The 2,370-nt window shown below is 43.7% G+C and overlaps 1 protein-coding gene across 1 annotated transcript; it reads left to right on the top strand.

Moving 5' to 3' along the window:
- Nucleotides 1–685: 685 nt before the first annotated feature.
- On the top strand, nucleotides 686–913 carry T265_15848 (hypothetical protein; the record flags this gene model as incomplete). Its single annotated transcript, XM_009179240.1, has 1 exon — nucleotides 686–913. A coding segment is annotated over one exon (228 nt), but the record flags the coding sequence as incomplete, so codon positions are not given.
- Nucleotides 914–2,370: the final 1,457 nt, after the last annotated feature.

The following is a 2,370-nucleotide window of genomic DNA, read 5'->3' as shown; positions in this document are numbered from 1 at the left end:
TTCATGTCATCGATGTTGATAAAATGTGAGTGATGATATACACACAGCTATCTGTTACGACTAGACTGAGAGACAAATGACCGAATGGTTTGAATACGGGCTGCAGGCGCAGAAGTTCATTGTGGTGCCCGATGACATGCGTGTGCCACTCGTCAGGCAGAGCGCTGCTCGGGCTCATTTGGCTGAATGTTAGGAACATGAGCAATTGACCATTGATGTGCACTGATCACAGATTGTTCCTTTGCTTCCGCAAAAATCGCAAGTGCACACCAAAAGACCACTCCGCAACCCGATACTGCCATCGGTTACTGCCTGCTGCTCCATCTCGAGTGTCCGCGTGGGCTCGAATCACGAAGTTTTTTTCTGCCAGCCGTCCGCGAGCAACATTAAATTCGGTCTCAACTCTGCGTTCAACGTGCACTCGTTTTCAGGGAGCGCTTTTCAATCCTGAAGGCCAGCTCATTTGGATTTGCGTGGCAGAGATAACCCGACGTAGCACAGGGCTTGTGTTATTTTAGTGACCATGTCGTCCAAGCGTTCAGTTCAAGGGCAAACTTTGTTGACAACTTCATATCAGTGATGCAGATTGATGCAGCTCTGGAGAAAGGTGAATGACTCGTAAAAAGTCCAAAATTTATTCGCGACTGAAAAGTCTAATTCCAGTTTGTTTCCTTTTCATCTTTAGACGCATTCTCCTCCTTCCCTCGATTGTTTGCCTACGCAAATTTCGAGCTCGTCAGGTGCACGATTAACAACAAAATGCGGTTTTGCTTGGTCAGTCGGACCAATAATGTACATCCACTTCAGTAATCATGATCCCAGATTTAACCGGGCGCTACATCCAGCTAATGGTGCATCTCCATCTATTCAATTCCATTGTTCATATGTAGAATTTGAAACCTGGTTCAGTTCAGGTAAGTAAGCGGCACCATGCTGCGGTTGGTTGGATTTACTTATATGTATGTTCACAGTTCTATATTGACTAGGTGATAGTGCCTTTCACAGAAGTGATTACAAACTACCTGTCTGAGCGAGAAACAGTATGATTACTCGATGAAGGGTCAATGATTTCAGTGCATCCAGTCAGCCATGATTGAAAACGTCCAGACGATAAATTTTACAGGCAAGCCATCTGATGGCCACAACGCTCCAAAACGGTTTCCTAATAGAGGCAGCTTGGTCTGTTCGACCGCGAAGTGTGCATTACTTTTTGGGAACCTATATAGACAGATACGACTGTTGAGTGTTGCTGTGCGCATATTTTTTTTAGAAATTTATGAACTTTTCCCCAATTTTAAGAACGGGATTGCAGGATAAAATGAGAAGCAGCCAATTGGAATAGAGACAAGATGACAGCGCCAATTTATAGTCACCAAATGATGTGGGAAATTTCATCACCTGGGTGAATAGGCTGTGACTGAGTTCCTGAGAATTTACAAGGCTTGATTTAGCTATTGGCTTTCGGTACCTAGATGCTGGCCGCCTGGTGTTCAAAAGCATTCGGTTTGCGCAGTTTCAACCATGATGTTGTGTGCAAACTGCGGCTTTGCAATTCCGCTGGAGGAAACGCGATCGATAACAAACACGTTGCTAGTCACCCTTAACTGCACCGTCTTAAGCTATATACTGTGGAGACTACGCATTCTTGATGGTCGCTCTATGACCATGTTACTCGGTGTTTTCACCTATTGAGGAATTTTACATCCACGTCCTTATGGATGCATTCGTCAGCTGAGGTTGCCGACAAATTTCAGGTTTCAATTTCAACTCATCACTTTCCCAAACGGTTTCCTATTTTATTCACACTCGGTGCAAGTTTGACCAGATGAGCGCATTTCACGATCACTCCAAAGTACACAGACAAAGCTCTGAGTATGATCTAGTAAGATAGGGCTCGATTGGCAACTTAGATAAGTCAAGGGTTTTTCTTTAGATAAAAAACATTCTCTATCAACTTGTGCGGACTGAAAGACTTTTAAACTTGATGTGCAGACAAGCGACTGCGGATACTTTTGGGTAGAAGTTAGTCACTCTATGAAATAACCAGGTGTAGTTAACTTTACTTTTGTGTTCAATCCTGAGTGTCCTCGATCATTTGAAGATGACTGGCTCCACAAGAATGTCGCTTAGCAGTTTGGAAATGCGACCAAGAACTTCCACGACTCAGTGCAGTAAAATAAAGTACATCATCTGATTTATACTTGTACTATTGCCTCGTTGAAAACGTAGTCAAGAGATGCCGTATCTACTTACGAATTGGCGCACCGTGTTGAAATAGATCTACCTGGGCTGCCAACGTTAGTATCCTCGGATAAACACAGCATTGTCTAAAGCGTTTTTCTTCTGTTTCATTGGAGCTTGTGCTTGTTC

Source organism: Opisthorchis viverrini (genome assembly GCF_000715545.1).
Source record: "Opisthorchis viverrini unplaced genomic scaffold scaffold5809, whole genome shotgun sequence".
Classification (NCBI taxonomy): Eukaryota; Metazoa; Platyhelminthes; class Trematoda; order Opisthorchiida; family Opisthorchiidae; genus Opisthorchis; species Opisthorchis viverrini.
This window is presented reverse-complemented; position numbering and strand designations above follow the sequence as displayed.